The 20,334-nt window shown below is 34.5% G+C and overlaps 1 protein-coding gene and 1 pseudogene across 1 annotated transcript in view; one reads left to right on the plus strand and one right to left on the minus strand.

The window, feature by feature from the left end:
- The first annotated feature begins 1,148 nt into the window (after positions 1 to 1,148).
- Positions 1,149 to 3,337, plus strand: LOC148196936 (uncharacterized; annotated as a pseudogene).
- Positions 3,338 to 16,576: 13,239 nt separating this feature from the next.
- LOC124820224 (pentatricopeptide repeat-containing protein At4g04790, mitochondrial-like) overlaps positions 16,577 to 20,334 on the minus strand; it is a 39,526-nt gene continuing 35,768 nt past the window's right edge. Inside the window, exons 14-18 of the mRNA XM_088092505.1 lie at positions 17,775 to 17,939; positions 17,573 to 17,703; positions 17,373 to 17,451; positions 17,027 to 17,244; positions 16,577 to 16,927 (exon numbers count right to left, since the gene is read on the minus strand). Coding sequence (XP_087948631.1) covers positions 16,717 to 16,927; positions 17,027 to 17,244; positions 17,373 to 17,451; positions 17,573 to 17,703; positions 17,775 to 17,939 — 804 coding nt within the window. The 3' untranslated portion in view covers positions 16,577 to 16,716. The remainder of the gene's footprint in view (positions 16,928 to 17,026; positions 17,245 to 17,372; positions 17,452 to 17,572; positions 17,704 to 17,774; positions 17,940 to 20,334) is intronic.

Here is a 20,334-nt window from a genome sequence, read left to right on the forward strand (position 1 = left end):
CATTTTTTGATGATGTACAACAAGAAATTTGTTTTCCAATCACTCTCCCTCTTTGGACATTAGCAAAAAATGGAATTACAAGTAACATGGAAATCAAGTGCTAAGAGAAACATCAAAATAAAATTCTTACAGACCATTTAAGAATGTGAGGCTCCCCCTATCATGAAGTAATGTAGCACTTAACCAGAATGAGCAGTAACAGATTTATCACAGTGTAAATTAGAGCTGAACTAATCACATTGAAAGCAATATAACAGTATAAGAATGTATACAAATCAGAGTACATATACTGATTTTAAATGAATCATGTGATATCATGTGCAATTTGCAAATACTTAATATGATTTATGCAAATAAAATGAAGCACGAAGTATAATTGCGGTATTAATGCATAATATATACCAACTAATACAACAATAGAATATGTGTAAACAGTTTAAGATTTTCTGCAACAATGGTGGAATTTTCAAAATGAAGCATATATCTTGATTTTCAAAATATTTTTAATCAATATGCAACATATGACATATCTAATATGCTTAACATGTATATGAGAAAACTTAAAACATGTTTAGCAACTAAGATCAATAGTTATAATCATGAAAACCAATTTGATATCATTTAATTGATTACATTATTAATGTAACATTAAAATAACTGCAGAGCGAATTCTTTAACAAAATATGGATCTGTTTAATCTGTTAAAATTCGTGAATATGATCAAATACATAGTTTTGATCTTTTAACTATTGAAGATTATGCAAACACAACTTTCTTGATAGAGTACAATGTTAGCACCAATTAAGCATGATGAAAGCAACAATTGTGAAGCAATTTAAGATTCATGAATGATTATGTGCAATTATCATGTAATAGGATAACATTCCAGGTTATTGAGCACAACTATGATCAAGAATGCCTAATTCTTTCTGATAGTGTAAAATCTTTCCTTTGACAGATGTTTAGTGAAAATGTCATCCCGTTGATGCAAAGTGTCAACAAATTCAATTTTAAATTCACCCTTTTGAGATATGATCTCTAATAAAATGATGCCTTATTTCTATATGCTTTGTCTTTGAATGCAGAATCGGATTCTTAGTTAAATTGATAGCACTGATATTATCACACTTTAAAGCAATATGATATAAATGGATGCCATAATCATCAAGTTGACTCTTGATCCAAAGTGATTGAGCACAATAGCTTTTAGCCACAATGTACTCGACTTCAGTGGTGGATAACGCCACACAAGCCTGCTTCCTTGAATGCCCAGTAATCAATGAGCATCCCAAAAGATGACAAGTGCAACTGGTGCTTTTTATGTTTAGTTTATGTTGTAATTTGAGATAATATCTTTAGAATCTTCCTAATTAGAGGAAATAGATACATAATCTTTTATTTTATTTTATTTTCCTAGTTTCCCTATTTCTCTTTTTAGGAGAATTAGATTATTACAAATAGAGGGTATGAGAATGTATTTTTGATGATTGAGAATAAATAAAATAAGTCTTATTTTCAACTTGGTGTCAGACCTCCTGATCTTGGGACTCCATTCCGCTGCAACAGTCGCAGCGCTACCGCTGTCCGACCACCGCCGCTACCGCCGTCGTTGGTTGGGGTCATTGATAGGGAGAAAGGTGCGGCCAACATCGGCGATCACAACGCTAGAAGTTGCTCCGTGAGAGAAGCTGCCATCGTCGCCAGTGCGTGTAGCCCACGCGCCTACTCCGGCGAGACCCACTCGTCGCGCCGCCACAAACAAGGTCACCGAAGCCTCTGAGTCTATTCCTAGGGTCGGTGGCGACTCATTTGGGCTATATTTGAGTAGATCTGATTTTAAGTTTTGCCCTTTTTTTCTCGGTGTGACCCACTCGCCGCCGCCGCCATAGAGGAGTCGCCGCAGCATCTTGACTCTGTTCCTAGGGTTGTTGACGACCTGTTTGGCCTATATTTGAGTAGATCTGAGTTTGAAGGTTTTGTTCCTTTTCTTGGGTACGTAACGTCTGAAGTAAAAAGTATTCCTTTGGGGGTACCTAATGACCTACCAAATATAGGAAGTACCTGTTGGTTGGATGATCAAAATTACTTACAATGGAGCCAATTTATTCAAAGGGTTCTCAAGGGTCGTTCAAAACATGATCACATAGATGGAGGAGGACCAGGACCAGACGACACTCATTTTTCAATTTGTGACAATGAAGATTCATTAATTATGACTTGGATGTGGCAATCCATGATTCCTAAGATAAGGAAAAATTATATGTTTCATTCTTCTGCAAAAGAAATATGGGATGATTTACAGAGTACATTTTCTTTAAAAAAGGATCTTGCTGCTTACTATGACATCAAGAACATGATATTTAATACAAAACAGGGATCCCTTTCCGTATCAGAATATCACGAAATCCTGAATGGTCTTTGGATGGAACTCGATCGGATCCAAACAATAAAGATGTGTAAAATAGATGTTGCCGCTCTTGTTGAATTCATTGAAAGAGAAAGCATCTTTAAATTTCTCCAGGGCCTGAATCATGAGTACGACCCAATCTGGGTTCAGATTTTTGGAAGAGAAAAATTACCATCCTTGTCAGAAGTTTTTTTTATGGTAAGAGGAGAAGAAACTCAGGGAACTGTCATGCTTAATGGAGGGATCTCCAACACAGGCTCTGCCATGACAACTGGAAAGGGAGTCCACAAGGGCACAAATGCTGGGGAAAAGACATTTGAAAAAGGTACTCATGGGGACTATTGTTCATATTGTAAAAGATCTAGACACACCAAGGAAATATGCTTCAAACTCCATGGAAGAAAGAATGTTCTCGAGCGCATAGGAAAAACCAAAGGGTCTACTCAAAGATGGGTAAATCATACTACCTCAGAACGGGAAGCCACCAATCCATCTAGTCCTTCACACACACCACCAAATCTTGATATGAAAGCTTATAAGGAGAAACTCGAACGCTTGGAAGCAATGGTTGAATCAATGAGTAAGCCCTCTGGATCATGTACTTTGTCCATAAAAGGTAAGATTTGTCTCAATACTGTTGATCATGTCTCTCAAGGTATTTGGATCCTTGATTTTGGTGCAACTGATTATATGACACCTTTTAGTGGGTCTTTCGCCTCATATGGAAAATGCAATAAAGAATAGCTTATTACAGTTGCGAATGGTCAGGGTATACCTATATGCGGCTCTGGGAATATAATTTTGGACTCATCTATTATATTAAAGGATGTTTTACATGTTCCTCAATTAGCTAATAGTCTTATCTTTGTGCAAAAACTCACAAAGGATTGGGATACAGACAAAGCCAAGGAGATCATACTCTATTCATAAAGCACTCTTCTAAAGGTAAACTCACTCTATTGCTTGTATATGTGGATGATATGATTATTGCAGGAGATTATGAAATAGAAAAATTAGCATTAAAAGATAAATTGACAGCTCAATTTGAAATGAAAGACCTAGGAAAACTCAAATATTCTTTTGGAATAAAGGTTGCCTACTCCAAGAACGAAATTTTCATCTCCCAAAGAAAATATGTACTTGATCTCCTCAAAGAAATAGGAAAGTTGGGATGTAGTACCTCAATAGTTCCTATAGAACAGAATCACAGAATTGGAAGTGAAGAAAGTGCTCTTGTAGAAAAGGCCTAATATCAGAGATTGGTGGGAAAATTGATTTATCTATCACACACAAGACCAGACATTGCTTATGTTGTGAGTGTAGTGAGTCAATTTATGCATGATCCAAGAGAGAGACACATGCAAGTAGTTGAAAAAATTCTCCAATACCTGAAGTCAAGTCCAGGAAAGGGGCTATTATTCAAAAGGGAAGACACATTGACTATGAAGATATATATTGATGCTGACTATGTAGGTTCTATTACTGACAGAAAATCTACTTCTGGGTATTGTGTATTTCTTGGAGATAGTCTGGTAGCATGGTGAAGAAAAAAGCAAGATAGAGTATCCCGTTCTAGTGCAGAAGCTGAATTTCGAGCCCTTGCTCAAGGAATGTGTGAAGGACTCTGGATGAAAATCATTTTGGAGGATCTTAAAGTCAAAGTGGAGAACTCGGTGCAACTACACTGTGACAATAAGTCTACTATGAGCATAGCCCATAATCCAATACAGCATGACAGAACCAAACACATTGAAATTGACAGACATTTCATCAAAGATAATCTTGACAGGGGCTTTGTGATTACAACTCATGTTCCTACAAAACTTCAAATAAAAGATATTTTTACAAAAGGGCTTCCTTCGGGTAGATTTCAAGATCTTGTAGGCAAGTTGGGAATGACTAATATTCATTTACCAACTTGAGGGGGAGTGTTGTAATTTGAGATAATATCTTTAGAATCTTCCTAATTAGAGGAAATAGATACATAGTCTTTTATTTTATTTTATTTTCCTAGTTTTCCTAGTTTCCATATTTCTCTTTTTAGGAGAATTAGATTATTACAAATAGAGGGTATGAGAATGTATTTTTGATGATTGAGAATAAATAAAATAAGTCTTATTTCAACTATTTACAACCTCCAAAATCAGAATCACTATAACCCTCAAGGGATAGATTTGCACCTCTAGGGTACCATAGTCCAACAATTTTAGTCCCTTTGAGATATTTCATAATTCATTTTAACAATTAAATGTGATTCTTTTGGACAGGATTGAAATCTAGCACACAAATAAACTTTTAGAAATTAGGAGGCTTGTTTCTCACACCAAGAGGGGGGGTGAATTGGTGTTTTATATAAACTTAAACTTTTCAAATCTTTTTAAGAAATTAGAATGATCTTTAAACTTTCTTGTAAGTAAATGCACATGCAAAGAAAATACAAAGATAAGGAAAGAAAATTAAACTCAAGATTTTTATCCTGGTTCGGCCTCAATGCCTACATCTAGTCACTCTCCCAATCAACCTTAGATTGGAGAGTATTTCACTATAATGATCAGAGTATTACAGTTAAGGTTTTACAAAGCTCTCTCAAATGTAAACCCCTTTCAAACTCTTAATCAAATATAGAAACAGAATACACCTGCACATACAGAACCACTTGTCCTTGTTGCAGAAACCCTTTGAGGATCCCCTCTCAAAGTCCAAGAGCTCCTCACTCTTCTTCCTAACACGCACTTCCAGGGAAACAACAAATCAAAGATTACATAAACTTATAAGTTTAAACATATTGCACATTACATTTCTGGTAGAAATAATCGATTAAACAATGTATATAATCTATTAAATTTCTCAATATTTATATACATGCTTAACAAAGGCAAAATAGTTGTGTAGTAATCGATTACATTAGTTGTATAATTGATTAAAACATGTTATACCAACATATGTGTATTGAGTGCATTGATATGTTAGGAATGGAAATTGATTTGGAAATTTGAACATAACTGATTACATAAGTTTCCTAATCGATTAAAATGTTTATCTTGTGAAAATTATTTTCATTTAAAGCCTTAACTACCTATAATGATCATATTAATTGGTTGTTGGCTTGTGTGAATTTCTTAATCGATTGCATGTGTTGTTTAATCTGTTAAATCTGAAACATATGTAAAATTGTTAAAGTAGAAGGAAAAGCTTAACAGATTACATTAATTGCGTAATCGATTAAAGTGTGTCAGGATTTGAAAATCCTATATATAATTGTCTTGCGCATTGTTTCAATACAATTCTATGAACTTTCACATTAATTGCGTAATCGATTAAAGTGTGTCAGGATTTGAAAATCCTATATATAATTGTCTTGCTCATTGTTTCAATACAATTCTATGAACTTTCAATTTCATAACTAACTTGTTGATTGAGTATTGATTGCAAGAGCGTCTAAGAACAAGTCTTGAAGAATCAAGATCACATTTGAGTTAAATCATCAATATTCTTGCAAGAAAGCTTAGCTGAAAGAGTTCTGATCATATATGAACTGCTGGTGTATTCCTTGAAGATCAGTTTTCAATCAAGAGGATTTTGTTCTTGTGCATGACATTCAGGAGGAGAGAACCGTGGTGTTCTTCATTGAGAGTTGGAATTGCTCTCAAGGTGTTTATGGAGTTGGGATTGCTCTCTATTTTGGTAAGATTCTGAGGTGTTCACATCTTGTTGTTGTAAGTGATATTAAGTGGGAAAGGAGAGTGCATTGAGAGGGGATATTTCTATATTCTTGCTTGTATAGTCTATCATTGTAGTGAAATCCCTTTAAGTAAGGATGTTGAAGGAAGACTGGATGTAAGCTTGGATGAACCAGTATATATCATTGTATTGATCTTTCTCTCCTTTCTCTTTTATTATTGATTCATATACTTGTTTTATTGATTTCAAGAAAACTCAAAGATTTTGTAAAGCTTTTTGAAAGAACGATTTTTTAAGCAAAATCAAATTCACCCCCTCTTGGCTTAAGATATAAGGATTCACTTTTCTAACAGGAATGTTAAAATTTTGTTGTTGAAAGCAAAAAAAGATGTTAATGATTAAAGTAAAACCTATTAAACAATGTATCTATTTTAAGTCAACATACTAGAATATCATGCCATAGGAGATTCTTCTCCATCTCTAGTACGTCATCCCAAGATGCAATGACAATGAAGACATGCGTTTTGGCCAACATGCCTAAATAACTTCGAAACTTTTCTATATGTAGGCCTTTAGGTGTACCCGATCAAGGATCAATCTCTACCACCAACCTCTCTATGACAACCATGGGATGTGACATCAAGTAACCGAGTCACATATCTATCATGTTTGCTCTTTCCTGATTCAGAGCTTGTCATACCTGAGAACATAGTGTTAGTAAATCATATATGAACAAAAGAAATTATTTCTACAAAGTTAGAATAGACAAAATAAAGAAATTGTAAAAATGGAAAAAATAATAAAAAGACACCTATTAGGATATTGTTTTCTCCAATATGTCTTCATTTTGATCACTTTAAATTAAATGAATTTCATCTGCTATGTCATCGACCTTGTTTTCAATGGTTCTTTATGAGAAAGATGTTGTTTGAAGTATATATAGAGACTTTTCATCATCATTTACATGCATGCTTCTATCTTTCAATACCACTGATCATTTTTTATTCGTTAGATTAATGACATAGAATATTTGTCTTACTTTACTAGTCATAATAAATGGTTCATCCGTATAACTCATCTTGTTAAGGTCCACCAAAGTGAACGTGAGGTCATCTGTCACCACACGCGAATAACTATCAACTCATTTGCACTTGAAAACTGGAACTTTAAAATTGTCATAGTCAACTTTCCATTTTTCTTGTATTATTCTAAAATAACTCATGGATGTTGTAATTAGATTTTTGTCCTTAGAACTAGTAAAGTGTACAACCTCAACTTTTAAGGTTACACCACTATTTTGAACTCCAATTTTGTCATCTTCCTTCTTTGAATGGAAACAATAATTGTTTATGTAGTAACCGTTGTGTCTGACCACATCGGTGTTCGATGCACAAACTAGCCTCAATAGACTTTCAGAAACATTTAGAGTCATGTAAACCTTTTTCTTAAACCAAATTAAGAAAGTTTTGTTATGTTCATTAAATGATCATTTTTTACTCATCAGTAGGTGTGCAAACTATTGATAGGGGGACCAATGTGATAAACCCAGTTCCCACGTGTTTGGTTTTTGATGATGACAACACATACATACCATGACAACAACTTAAATGTGTCTTTATGTTTGATACATATGTTGCTAAAATGATTGTTATGCATACTTACTGTGATCATAAATGTGTTTACTTTTGTTGTATGCATTCTCATGTGTTCATATGTTAAAACCACTTGCAAAAAGCAAATCTTTATGAAGTAATCGATTACACTAGTTTAATAATCAATTAAGTTCATCAGATAGCTTATGCTTAAATCTGTGGCAAACTACACAAGTTTAAATCGATTACATTATGTGTAAAATCGATTAAAACTCGTGTCTTTGCATACACTTGTTTGAAATGTGCAGTGATGAACAGTTTTCAAAAATGTCTACGTGTAGGACTTAACCGATTACATTATTTATGTAATCAATTAAGTCTGATATTATTTGAAAATTGTTTTCAAGCTAAGTTTAACCATAATAACGGTCATATTTTCAAATGTTTTGACTTATTGTTAACATGCAATTGATTACATTACTTGCGTATTCGATTAAATCTATTGCAATGTAATCATGGTATAAACTCTGCTAAAGCATAACCGATTAAATTATTTTAATAATCGATTAAAGTGCGTCTGATATGAAAAATTCTATATAATAACATGTTGCGCGCTGTATTAACAACTTTGACACTTTGATCATTTGAGAATTTTCATATCTGATATCAAAGAGTTTAGAAAGAGATTGTAGGTGTGCCTAGTGTTCCAAGAATCAAGATTCAAAGGTTTTGAAGATTTTGAAGAATTCTTGAAGGCTAGCATTGAACTTCTTTTGGCTGATCATTTATGTACAATTAAGGTGTATTCTTACCTGATTAGAAATATTGTTTAGTAATCTAGGATTGCGTTGTTTCCCTATGCGTGTTGCCAGAAAGAAGAACTTGGTGTTCTTAGTACTTTGAGAAGGGTCTCAAAGGGTTACTGTAGTGAAGAGGATTGTTCTTCTACAGGGTTGGTGTTTGCTATATTAGATTGGTGTGAGTTAAAGAGGTGTTTTACATTTTGGCAGTGTGGTCTATGTAAAGCTTTTTTGTAAAACCTCAAAATATTTATAGTGGAAAGTCTTTCAATCTAAGATTGATTGAAAGAGACTAAATGTAGGCATTGAGGTTGAACCAGGATAAAAAGATTGTGTTTGTTTTCTATCCTTAATATCTCTATTGCATTATTTTGATATTTCTATTGTGCGCATTTAAAGATCATCTAAAGTTTCCAAAAAGATTAAAAAATAAAGTGTTTTTATTGATTACCAATTCACCACCCCTCCCCCTCCCCCCCTCTTGGTAAGAGGAACAAGCCATAACTTTTCTTACCCAAACTTTATTTCATCAATGTATTGCGAAATGTAAGGAATAAAATTGTCTGTGTTGTTTAAGATATACCGATGAGCTTGATTAACTTTTTTCTACTAACACTTTCAATCTTCACTCCTCGAACACCCTTACCATCACATTTACCTTCATGATTACTCTTAGGAAGCCTTACTGGATCACAACTTGACATATAACTTGACCAAAACTCAATGGTTTCTTTTGCAATTTAGCGCTTTATAATTGAAGCTTTTGATCGATATTGATTCTTAAGATATCCTTTTAAGATCTTCATATATCTCTCAACTAGGTACGCCCACCTTAAGAATACCGACCCATATATTCAAATTTCCCTCACTAGTTGGACTATCAAATAAACCATGATATCGAAAAATAAGGGTGGGAAATACATATCCAATTGGCTTAATAGTCTTATGGTCTCATTTTGTAAATAATCTAACAGTCGAGGATCAACAACTTTCTTGCAAATGGCATTAAAAAACATACTAAAACGTATGATAATACCTCTAACAAAAGTAGGTAATATGGTTCGAATTGCTACTGGTAGAAGTTGTTACATCAAGACACGACAATCATAAGACTTTCAACTAACTAACTTTAAATCTTGCATAGAAACAAGGCTACTGATATTTGAGGAGTAACATTGTGGAACCTTCATACTACTTAAACACTAGAATTTTTTTTTTCTTTTTTAGAAAGAGTGTGACAAGTTGGAGGAAGGTAGATGCGTCTTCTAATTGATTGTGGATATAACTCAAAACAGATTCTCATGTAAGCCAAATCTTGTCGTGCTTTTACTTCATCTTTTGTCTTTCTTTTTAGTTTTAGTAAAATCTCAATGACACTATCACATACATTTTTTTTCAACGTGCATCATGTTTATACAATGTTGTACATCAAGTTTACACTAATATGGAAGATTAAAGAATATTAATAATTTCTTCCAAATGTTTTTCTGAACACAACATCAATGTTCTTCATTGGTTGTATACTTCTTCACCATTGTGAGGTCTGGACACAACATCACCTATAAAACTTCCATTAAATGCTTTTTCTAATCTACGCTACGAGTGATTTTGAAGAAAGAATTTTCGATGTCTTGTATGCACTGTTTTTTGACCATCTTCAATTGAAGATAACTAGTATTTTCTTAACAAATGGGACATGCAAAATTACCTTTAACATTGTAACCACTCAAGTTTTCATATGTTGGGAAATCATTTATGGTGAAAAACAACATTGCATGCAAACAAAAAGTTTCTTTAGAATATGAATCGAAGACATCAATGCCTTCTTTTCTCAACATTTTCAAATCATCAATTAATAGTTTTAGATACACATCAATGCCATTTCTAGGTTTTCTAGGATCTGATATCATCAAAGACAACATCATATGTTTTCTTTTTATGCACAACAAAGGAGATAGATTGTAAATCATCAACAAAATGGGCCATGAACTGTGTTTGCTACTTAAGTTCCCATAAGGATTCATACCATTTGTAGCAAGTACAAGTCTTAAGTTTTGTGGCTTTGAAAATGTTTCATCAATCGTCTTCCGTTGTGGGGAATCAATTGGGTGTCGAAGAAGATTATTGTCAACACCCAATTTCATCCGGGTGATTAAATAATATATATATATATATATATATATATATATATATATATATATATTATATAATTTTATTATGTTTTATTATTTAATTTTATTTTTATCTTCTTCTACTTTAACCCTTTGTTAAAGGTTCTAGACAAAAAAAAAAACAAAAAAAATGGCAAAGGTCAACTTTCTCGGTCTGCTTTGTTTTGTCTTCATTTCCATGCTATCTCTCATTCTTGCGCAAATCTTCTGTTGTGCCATGCATGCATCTACACTGCGTTTAGCTAGCTTACCTTAAGAGGAAACACAGCAGAGCATAATAGGGGACTGTTGCAGGAAGCAACCATTGGACAGGGCCATGCTTTTGACCTTGGCTTCATCTGACTCATGAAGATGGCTAAGGGAAGAGAGAGCAAGAAAAAAAGGAGGTTGGAGAAAAATTTTTGAATCAAGAGGGGGAGAGACATTATTGACACCTCACTACCATAGCCAAAGTAAAGGACGAGTACTAGAGGACTTCCTTTAATCGGCAACACCAACCATCAATTCCGGGGAACCATTCATCATTGGTAACAAAGAAGAAAGAGAGCAATCGAAGGAATAGGAGGGAGAAGGTTTTAATCAGAAGAGGAAGGTTACTAGAAATTAAAAGGAGAATAAAACATAAACGCAAAAGGTAAGTTCCTCTTCTTAAAGCTTCATTGCTATAATGGTAGAGGTTTTGTTGTATGTTTATATTGGGTGATATGTGCTTTCATTTGATTTGGTGATGATTTGGCCTCGTTTACTTTTTGTCATTCATTCATCCTAACAACAAACTAACAACAAAAACACACCTCACGGCCTTCAACAATTAGAGACCAGTGCTCTCTTTGCAGAACCCAAACCTACAAACTGGTATCCCTCATGCACAACCCCATTATCATTGTCAACCCTGACTTGTAATACCGAAATCCCCAATGTCGTTTTCCTGCAAGAAAAAGAATTAATCCAAACACCCACCCCGAATCAATTACAGCAACCACAAACTAAGTCAGATAATAAGTCTCCTTGCCTATGTTCATCTCAGGCCACCAACAAAAAGTTGAACCCCTAAGCAATAGGCACACACAGAACTAGAAACCATAAACACACCAGTCATCACCATCTTCGACCTCTCTGCTTTAGAAATGCAAGCATATTTGTGGAGAGGAAGAAGACCCCAGCCCTGATGAGGTGCATTGTCGAAGTAGGGTTGTATAGAGTTTGCCGGAGGTCAAAAGTCATGGTGGTGTAGGGGAGGCAAGCGGTGGCAGGAGCGCGTGGTTCTCGGAGTTAGGATTCGATCGATGAAAGGAGAAAAGGGTAAGTGTTTGAACAGCTGTGAATGGACGCGATTCCTCCCGGCTTGGAACGTAGAGTTTGGCTTTGTGAGCAGTTGCGATGGAGACCAGTTTCGTTGGTGCCTATAGTCTCGAACGCGAAGAAGAGGAGGAGAGGAGAGAACCTAACGCCATGGCCGACACCGATTTTGACGGCGATCAGTGGCACCGGCGATGACTGACTAGCGGCTTACGGCGGCTGTTGCGGTGGCTGTCCTGTAAGCGCGCCTGAGAGGAGACCGGTGCCTCTCTAGGGTTCTTGCTTTGCGGAGGAGCTCAACTCCCTTTGGATTCAATTGGAGGAGGAAAGGGACCCTAGGTCTTGGACGTTGATGGCGAAATGGGAGAATTCAATTGAACCCCTATGTTTTTGTCGGGTTTGTTCATTTGCCACAAAAAAAAAAAGTATAAAATATAAAAATCAAAAAAAAAATATGTTTTAAAGGTTAAGCACATGTGTGATTGCGTGCATCGTCCTTGTGCTAAAAACTTTTTTCTCTTTCTTTTATAAAAAAATACCAAAAAATATAAAATCTTTAAAAACTAAAAACATCTACATTTTCAAACGAACAATCTTTCAGCCAAAACTACGTGATCCTTGATTAGGAGCAAGACTAGTCCTTTTCAGGTTCACTTCCCAAAAATCCAAAATTATTCATAACTTCTCAAGTAATTTCCCAAACAAACATTCTCAAACAGATTTTTAAAAGAACTACGTAAGCTTGATTTCTCATTCTGAATGAAAATAGTAGGAGCAAGGTCAATCCTTGTCGGGCCCAAAAATAAAATAAAAAAAAAGTATCTTTTGTTTCTTTATAGTGTCATTTTTGGGGATGATTAAACATTTTTAAAACCACATCACATTCGTTTATTTAATTAAAGGTACTTCTTTAGGGTAGGCGTTGTAGGGTGCTAATACCTTCCCTACACGTAACTAATTCCCGAACCCAGAATCAGACCATGCCTTATCCTTTTATGATTTTTTCGTAGTTTTCCAGAATAAACTTTGGTGGCGACTCCATATCTCTTTTCAAAACCCGTTCTTTTTTGGATCTTCGTCCCGTCGCGATTCCAGTTGCAACAATTATCACACTTTATTCCATCAACATGTCATTTTAGGTTCTTCGTATATTCTTTAATGGAAAATAATTGTTTCAACCTAATAAGTATTATAGGTAAGAACCACATCACCTTAGCAGGTGGACCATCATTGTCTTCATCAACATTATGTTCATCAAATTTCTTCTTAAACCGTGATAAACCACATGTTGGGCACACCGTTAGTGAAACATACTGGTCTCTATACAATACACAATCATTAGAGTATGTATGTATCTTTTGGTATTCCAAATCATTGGACATAGAATTTTCTTCGCCTAGTAATTACAAATAGGTAACGTGTAATTTTCTAGAAGCATCTCCTTTAGCAACTCCAACAATTATGTGAAACATTTATCGACCCATCCATTTCTTGCTTTTAAACTAAACAATTTCAAAGTTGCTGACAAGCATGTAAAGTTGGAGCATCTTGGATACAACTCTATCTCTGAATCATTCTTAAGAAAATCATATAAATGAGTTCTTCCAAAATTTTCTTCACCGACATCACGTATCATGTCCTATAAATGATCATTCATTTGTTCGTCCATATAACTTGTTCCTCTTGACGGTGTAGGCTTGTATAATACTTCTCCATGCCAAGTCCAAACTATATAACTCCTCATTATACCATATGAATAAATTATCACACATATTATCCAAGTTTTGACATATTTGACTAAGACAACGAACACAAGAAAAAAAGTATGTCTCTTCATAGAGTTTGTGTGTTCTTGAACAAATTGTAAGAGCTCGAAAACTCCCTTTTCACAATTTTCATTGATACGAAGTTCATTCATTCAACTTCGATTCATACTATTTTTAAAACGTGAATAAAAAATAAAATGTCAAAAAACAAGTTAAAAATTTATATAACTTACAAGAAACATACAAAAATCAATGATACATAGAAGAAATAGCACACAAAGTATAACAAGGAAAACTAAAAATCACGTATCAGATAATATATCAGTACATTGCAATGTATATAAAATCAAGAAACTAACCTTGATAGAAGGTAGTCGTTGGTAGCAATGGAGAGTGGAGAACTTCCTGACATTGTTGTTCATTGTGGTGAACCTTCAATGAAGCACGAAAGTACAAAATGAATCTATAAAAACACAAACAAACATAACTAAAGTAGCAGAAACACATATATTTAAGGTAAATAACCCAAAACTATGCTTTTTTATTCCTTGCACTCGTGAACGAAGCAGTTGGTTCACTTGAAAATAGTGGAGTTTGAACTTGCATATACGATGTCAATGCGAAACGAAAAAACAATATTAATCAATCAAAACTAAATAAATATTCCAACCAAGGCAATAAAAACACTTTTGTTAGAGGTAAAAGACACAAAACTAACCTTTGTTCTTTCTCACACTTGTCAATGAAGATGTTAGTTTAAGTAGAAGAGAAAGCGCGTAGAGACAGTGTGTGTAATTTCCATTTTTACAAAATTTTTACAGGCCAAATGACATTGGAAAACGTAGAATTCGACGTCTTAATCTAGGTTATCAGACGTCTTATAAATTTTTCACGTATGCATCAAACGTTTTAATAAATTCACCAAATTTACAGGACATATAATGTTGAAAAATTGAATTTCTGACGTCAATTGATGTCGAAAAATGAGATTTCCGACGTCTAATTCGTATTTTGACAGCCCAAGGGACAATTTTGTTCAAGTTGAAATGATTCATTCAACTATATAATGTCTAGAAACTAAATTTCCAATGTCAATTGATGTCGGAAAGTGAGATTTTCAATGTCTAATTCTTATTTTGACAGCCCAATATAATTTCTATTCAAGTTGAAATGATTCATGCAACCATACAATGTTGTAAAACTAAATTTCCAACGTCAATTGACGTTGGAAAATGAGATTTCTGACGTCTACTAAGCATATGACGTCAAAAAATGAGATTTTCATCATCTAACTTAGAGAATTTATTTAAAACAATATCATAGGTCATTTTTAAAGTTGACTATTTTCTATTCTAAAATTAAATGTGAGACATGGAAGGCTTATTTCGCTGTAGTGCTTTCTCAAGATCTATAATGAGCTTTCTCTTCATGGTTACTAGCATTAGTGATGAAAACAAACTTTTCAACTTAAAAAGTCATCAAGATCTAACAAACCTAAGTGAAAGTTGGACTTGTTCACTCTAATTAAAAAAATTGAACTCATTAAAGATTGAAATAAGCTTAACAAGCTATACATTACATACATTAATGTTTTGAATCATAAATTAAACATAAAGTACATATCCAGATGCAAATAAATATTCTATGCTTATGTTCTCTTTTTGAAAAATACAAAAATACATTACATGTTAAGGATATTATAATAATTAAAACATGCATAAATTAGAATTACTTAATACTTTGAATATATAAGTCAAACTAGCTATCACATAATATTATTTACTATTATTCATATTAATTATAAGAACAATTAATCATTTTGTATGTGAACAAAAAATACCTTAGAATAATAATCATTATCTTTAACTCATAAATCAATAATTTATAAGTTAACATCTGGGTAATTCAAATAAAAATATTAAAATTATATATATAAAAAATAACGTAACATTGCCAAAATATTCTCAAATCACGTAACAGGATATTTGATTTTTTGCAATCCATATACATTTATATTTACTGGAATTTTTTATTAAATTAATTAATGGTATTTATTTACTTGCATATTTATTTTTAAATTGAAGTTGCATTATTATTGTTTTATAACCTCTTCAAAAGTTCATTATAATTACATCTTACACATCGTTAAATATTTTTTTAAAAAAATAATTTGCATCTGAAATTTAAAAAAATAAAAATAAAAAATACTACACTAAAACATGTAGTACGTCAACCACGCAAATCAGAAAGATGTCAATGAATTAGTGCAACAAATACTGCAAAATCCAGTATCAATTATAGTTAGTCGTCTCTAAATTATCTTAAAAACGTTCGGTAGGCCAACCAAGGAAATCAGAATTGTGTCAATGAATTACATCACATCATCTGTCATACTCTAAAAAAAGCTTTTATTAGATTATGCAGATTCTGAAGATGTGACATAAATTGTAATATATAGATAAATATAAAGCTTATTTTATTGAACTACTTAAAAAAAGTAAAGTATAACAAGTTCAAGAAGTTTATCATGTATTAATAGTGGTAGGTACCAGACTTCATGTTCAAAAAACACGTTTAGAAGCTGCAAATGAAATGCTACAGTTAAATGAGATTTTACAACGAGAGAAACGAAAACTACCATTTACCATTGTGAATTATGTGTTTAATCACACATATAAATCTTTTATTTATAATCATTCAAAATATAATATAATGAAATCGGGCTAATAGTGGAGAATATCCCTAACTTTTAGCTATATATATTTTTTTAATTACTAAGATGAAATCATATCTTAAACGGAATCAGCATCTTGAATGATGATCAAAAGTACTTTCTATGACAAAGAAGGTGCACAGTGTGGAAGAGCGATTGTAGGAAATATATTAAGCATAAAATGGATACATCATGTCAGGTGTGAAGCACATGTCTAAAGCCACAGAAAAAATTAGGCATATCTCTCTTTCCCCTACCTACCCTACAAATGTCACTGGAAAGTGTGTTCAGGTCTTGCTCTTTCTTTTGCTCTTTCTTTTGCTCTTTCTTCCTTTACGTTTTCCTTGCTCTTTCTTCTCTCCTACAGAATTAAGAGCACTATATGTTTCCGCACATGCCATGATGACAGCACAAACCTCCGCATCGTCTCGTGGAATTTTCTTAAGGATAAAGGATGCAGATCTGCCATCTCCAGCTGCCAAAAGTGTTTGATACATTCTACATCCATGGAAATAATTAAAAGCCAGAACCATTAGGCAAAGATAAAAACTGTGTAAAAACTGTAACACGGTCAGGGAGAGAAGGCTAACAACTTACCGCAAGTAACTTAATACATTGTAAGGAAACCCAGCAATCTCGTACTCCCTCCAAATCAAGCGAGCATTGTTCAAATCTCCAGCATTGGCACAAGCACTTAGAAGAAAATCAAGACACTGCCGTGAGGGCCTAAGGCCCAGTTCATCCTTGATTGCCCAAAGCAAGTCCAGGCCAATCTGTAAATGAGTGGCCTCTGATGCTACAATTGCAGAAAATACCTATAGACACACCGTTGACATTAGCAAGACATTTCCTTTTAGTAATTAGACATTAAATTAAATATATCAGTATCCTGACGTATTATGTAAGTTTATAAAATTGAACTAGGAGAGAAAATAGAACTCACTCCGTCAAAAAGGGCTTCCAGTACCATTTCATCATTTTCAAACGTATCCTTGAGTTGTTTGAGCAAAAGAATAGCAGAGCTGAACCATAAGACCAGAGTATGAAGATAAGCAACTTAAAGAATCTAACTTTGAAACACTAAAATTCAATGCGTGGGGGGGGGGGGGGGGGGGGGCGGTGGATGGGGCGTAAACCTCAAACCTCAAATTATTGTTCCGTGCACAGTACAAGATGACCTTGAAACAGCCATCAACCCAATAGTCCAGATCACTCATTTCGTTGAGTAGAAGTAGCAATCGATCCAACTCCCCATTGTGTTGAGTCAACTCTTCCTAGGAATGTCAGCAATTAATTATAATGTTGAAGGTAGATAATCTAAAATAACACTAATACAAAACCTTACAATTAGACATGTAATCGCTTTTGGCTCCAACTTATGTCCACCTTTCTTAATCTGTTCATAGACAAGGAGAGCCTCGGACAATTGCCCATGTGATACAAGATTTACGACAAGTACACTCTTGATTTCATTTAAGATCTTGACTGGTATGTTTGGATCCAAAACTACCTGCAACATGAAATACAACTTATGCTCTACACCAATATTGAAAAACGAGGTGATGCACAAAGTTACTCCAAAAGGGGAATTCTAGAAAAGCATGGGATACTACACAACATGAAGAAACTAATAATTAGGCTAATTTTAAGTATTTACCCAGTAAAATTAAATTATGTGTGGAGCCTGTAAAAGCTAATATTTTTATTTTTATTTTAGTTTTAGGTGAATAATAGATATGTAAAATAACACTTGTAATAATATGGTGTAATTTAAAAATATGAAAAAGCTTTAATTTGGATTGGGCATATGACAATCTCAAAAGCTAGCTTCTTAGGTGAGAATTGCTCTCAAACCTTTTATAAGATCTAATTTTGGCAATATATGTTGATTGATGTAACAAGCTTAGGTCCATCCTTTTGTACTTTTCTTTGTTTTTTGAGACCATTGTGCTACCACCACCCAGACTGGTACTCCTGCCATGTTGCAACCGCCACCACTACCACGGTTAGAACTGACTGTTGTGCTCATCTTGGCCACACAACCACTACACTACAAGAATCAGAATGATTAGAGCTCTAACACGCTTGCAATTCCTGTGTGTGTGATAACACATCTAGCCTCTTCTTCGACGGCGACCATCAATGTCAGACTCGCCTCTCCATCCTCCCTCAGGATCTGTAGTTTTCGTTGTGATGGAAGTTCATTGGAATTTGCTAAATTTTTTTAGGGTTATTTCTTTCTCTTGATAATTATTTTTGCTTTCTACAATTATCTATGGCCTCTTCTGGTAGAGCATTAAAGGTGTATGAATGGAGAAAGAAAAATAGTGGGAAATAGCGGGAAAGGTGGTTGGTGATTAGGAGCAGTTTGTTAGTTTGTTAGAAAGGGGAAGAAACTATAAATAAGGGTTTGAATTGTACAGGGGGGTAGTTTTTGACTTGTATAGTTAGACTGGATCATTGTTCCAGTAGGAGGGAGTTTCCCTTGAGTGTAATTCTTGATTGGATCATTTGTTTTACAGCAATAATATACATTCTCTTTTGCTATCTTTCGTGTGTGTTGGTGTGAATTGAAAGTGTTGAAATGAATACAGATATATGTATTACTTGAGGGCTTGCCTCTTCTCTAACCTTAAGCTTACATTTATAGGGAAATAAAGTAACTAACCACACTCCTTTCCAACTCACTCTTAGTTGGAACACACTTGAACACAACTCATACACACGCTCACACACAGTTCACACACAATAATCAATAATTTTAACACTCCCCCTCAAGCTGGAGCATACAAATTGTATGAACCAAGCTTGGAATAGATAAACTCAGTTTTGAACTAGATGATTTGTCTTCAAGAGTGTGAGGCAAACAGATGGGTTATCACATGTCAATGAACAACTAGCAGCTTGTGAAACTTCATCTTCAAAAGTGGATGAAGGAGAGCAACGGTGGACAATGACAAACTGCAAGGACTGAATCCCCATCTCTGATATTGATGGGTGATGGGGCCTATAATGGCTAAAAGCTACAAAACTACAGGGACTACCATACTTATGTGGCTTGAACCGCCATTGAATCCCCATCTCTGAGTTAGATGGGTGATGGGGCCTGCAGTGGCTGAAAGCGATAAAACTGTAAGGACTACCATACTTATGTGGCTTGAACTGCCATATTTATGTGACTTGCAGTGTCTTGGAAACATACTCCCCCTAAACAGCAACAAACGTGTTCAAGGACTTCACTACCCTGAACAACAACAAACCTGCAGGAAATAATTGTCCTGGAAAGGCTAACAGCAACAAACCTACAGGGACTACACTACCCTGCAGCGGCTTAAACTTTCTCCCCCTCACGACTGAACGGCATAATCGTGAAGGTGGAAGAACTGTTGAAAACCGATCCGTACGAGGGTTTGGAAAAATCTGAAACCCATAACTTCGAAAGATTGAATTCAGCGATCAGTCTCAAAGAACAACTCACGAGTTGTTATAACAAAGCTTTGGCAGTGAAGAGAGTCTTTCACATTACTGATGGCAGAAACCAAAACACCAAAGATTGGGACTTATGGCATCGAAAGGCCAAAGATAGGTTGGAGGTCCAAAGTTCTTTGCTGGACAACTCCCAAGTGGTGATACTTAACACTGTATCACAAGAAGTTTGGGCTAAACTCTAGCCCAAGAAGAAAGTGACCAATAACATCCAAGAAAGAGGTGACACAGTAGCGTCGAGAGAGGTCTGCAGGGATACTCATAACATCATTGTTGAGAACAACAGTATCCTAGTTCGGTTTCTTGAGAACAGGTCTGAATGGGAAGAAGAAACCCATGGCAGAAAGCCCTTCAGTAGAGGCTCGCACAACAGCAATCCTAGTTCGGTTTCTTTGCATACTCATAACATCATTGTTGAG

This window comes from Vigna umbellata, chromosome 6 (assembly GCF_029865625.1).
Source record: "Vigna umbellata cultivar VRB3 chromosome 6, Vumbellata_1.0, whole genome shotgun sequence".
NCBI classification, from domain to species: Eukaryota; Viridiplantae; Streptophyta; class Magnoliopsida; order Fabales; family Fabaceae; genus Vigna; species Vigna umbellata.